The sequence below is a fragment of the Plectropomus leopardus genome, unplaced genomic scaffold (assembly GCF_008729295.1).
Source record: "Plectropomus leopardus isolate mb unplaced genomic scaffold, YSFRI_Pleo_2.0 unplaced_scaffold19508, whole genome shotgun sequence".
NCBI classification, from domain to species: domain Eukaryota; kingdom Metazoa; phylum Chordata; class Actinopteri; order Perciformes; family Serranidae; genus Plectropomus; species Plectropomus leopardus.
The window spans coordinates 1-2177 of NW_024621061.1; the positions used below are offsets into that span (position 1 = coordinate 1).

The following is a 2177-nucleotide window of genomic DNA, read 5'->3' on the forward strand; positions in this document are numbered from 1 at the left end:
ACACACACACACACACACACACACACACAGTTTGCAGTCTGAAAACACACAAACAAAGATCAAGACTTTCTAAAGCTACATGATTGATATGGCAGTGATTCCTCTTCACCTTTCAATGGCCGAAACATTTTGATCTTTTTGTTTTTTGTTTAATACACATAAAATTTTACAGGAAGTAGTGTGACCTCATCATGTCTGTCTCCTTCTCCCAGAGTACATCGTGGAGGCGCGGGAGGAGCAGCACTCCGAGGAGGGGGAGTGGATGTGGGAGGAGTGGAAGAAAGTGTCCGGGGAATTCAACCACCTGGAGCTGAAGCTCCACCCCTACTGCACCTACCGCTTCAGGGTCATCGCCATCAACGAGATCGGGGCCAGCGAACCCAGCAAGCTCTCAGGGCACCGCAGCACGCCGCCAGCTGGTAAGTGACACCAGATGCCAACACTATAATGTCGCAAGCTTTTGGATTAGATTTTTATTAAAGCTTTGTGGCCAGAAATCCCACAAATGCTCTGTTCTTTATGCACTAAAATGCACTTTGATGCACGTTTTGGTTTTTTGTTTTGTGACTTGTTTCCTTTTTTTTCCCTTCCATGTTTCTTTACATTTCTGTTCATATTTGTATTTGAGATTATATCTTATGTCAAGGTGTTGTATGAAAAAAGGAAAAATCACTATCAGTAAAGTGTCAGAAATTTAAAAAACAAAAAAAACAGCACTGAGACGGGACGTGTGTACAATGTACACCAAAGTTACAACAATGTCCTGTTTTATGGCGAAACATCAAAATGTTACTGTGTGCCACATGAAAAAAGTCTTGTGCGGACTTTTGATAGCTTTTCATCAACAAGGGGTTGAGATTGGAAACACCAAATTTTAACTAGATCGGATTAATGCTGTAGGACAAGTTCGCAAAAGTATGAGGCCCGAAATCGCCAAAAATCAGCACAAAATTCAAAATGGCCAACTTCCTGTCAGTTTTGGGGGTTGGGTCCAAGAGGCTTTTTTGTGCATCTGGGCATGATACATAAGTGTACCGATTTTCAGAAATATAGGTTAAAGTGGTCATTGGGGCTACATGTTAGGGGGCGCTGTGGAGCCGTTTTGCCACCCAGATAAAAATTTCTTCACCAGGCTGGACAAGCGTACCACTTTTCATGAGTGTTTGGACATATTTAGGCCTCCAAATTTGTGATTAATTGGGGAGAAAAATAATAATTCCTTGCATTTCAAGAGGTTCCTCGTACTAATTACATGGCTTAATTGAGCTGCAACTGTGGCTTGACTAAACTGTGCATGAGTGATATCAGTCTTCAGATCTAACTCCAAAGAAAACAATTATGTGTGTTTGTCAAACAATCTCTTTAAAATGTTTTCTGTGTGTCTCCCTCTGTCTGCTTCCTCCAGTTCCTGACAGAAACCCCACTGGTGTGCGCAGTGAGTCTGTGGACCCAAAGACTCTGATCATTATGTGGGATGTGAGTACTTTAGTCTGAATGCGTGTGTGTGTGTGTGTGCACGCTCCTGACGCGTGGGCACGCCAACATTAATCCAGACTCATGTGATACTGCTGTTTGTCTTTGCAGGAGATGGACAAACGCTTTCATAACGGACAGAGCTTCCAGTACAAGGTGTTGTGGCGGAAAGCTGGGGGGAAGGATTTACGCTGGAACACGGCCGACGTACAGTCTCCGCCGTTCACGGTGAACAACACAGGAACGTACACGCCGTTTGAGATCAAAGTTCAGGCCGTCAACTCACTCGGATCCGGACCGCCACCAGAGGCTGAGATCGGACACTCCGGAGAGGACGGTACGCCAAATGAAAACTCATTTATTTCAACAAAGTGACTGCAGCTTTTTTGTTACTGCATTGAGCCAGAAACAGTTACGGCGTTACATAAAGAACTTTATTATTTACCCTTTCTGTTATTTCTTTATTCCGTCATCCAAACAAACACAGAGATGAATTCGCCTTGAAGTGTCTGAGGTAGTCTGTGGCAAAATAAATTCTTCGCTGTCAGCTGTAGTATCAAATTGCCACGATAGGTGCCATTCGGGTGCTTTGAAAATTGTTGTTAGTATCATACTGCCATGACACGTTACATACAGCCATGATATAAACTGACGCTGTCCGCTGGCGTATCATACTAGTGCGACAGGTGCCATTCGGCTGCTTT

At 43.8% G+C, this 2177-nt stretch overlaps 1 protein-coding gene across 1 annotated transcript; it reads left to right on the forward strand.

Annotated features, from left to right (window-relative positions):
* Nucleotides 1-212: 212 nt before the first annotated feature.
* On the forward strand, nt 213-2104 carry LOC121965307 (neural cell adhesion molecule L1-like; the record flags this gene model as incomplete). Its single annotated transcript, XM_042515461.1, has 3 exons — nt 213-419; nt 1406-1476; nt 1585-2104. Coding segments are annotated over 3 exons (542 nt in total), but the record flags the coding sequence as incomplete, so codon positions are not given.
* Between the last annotated feature and the right edge of the window lie 73 nt (nt 2105-2177).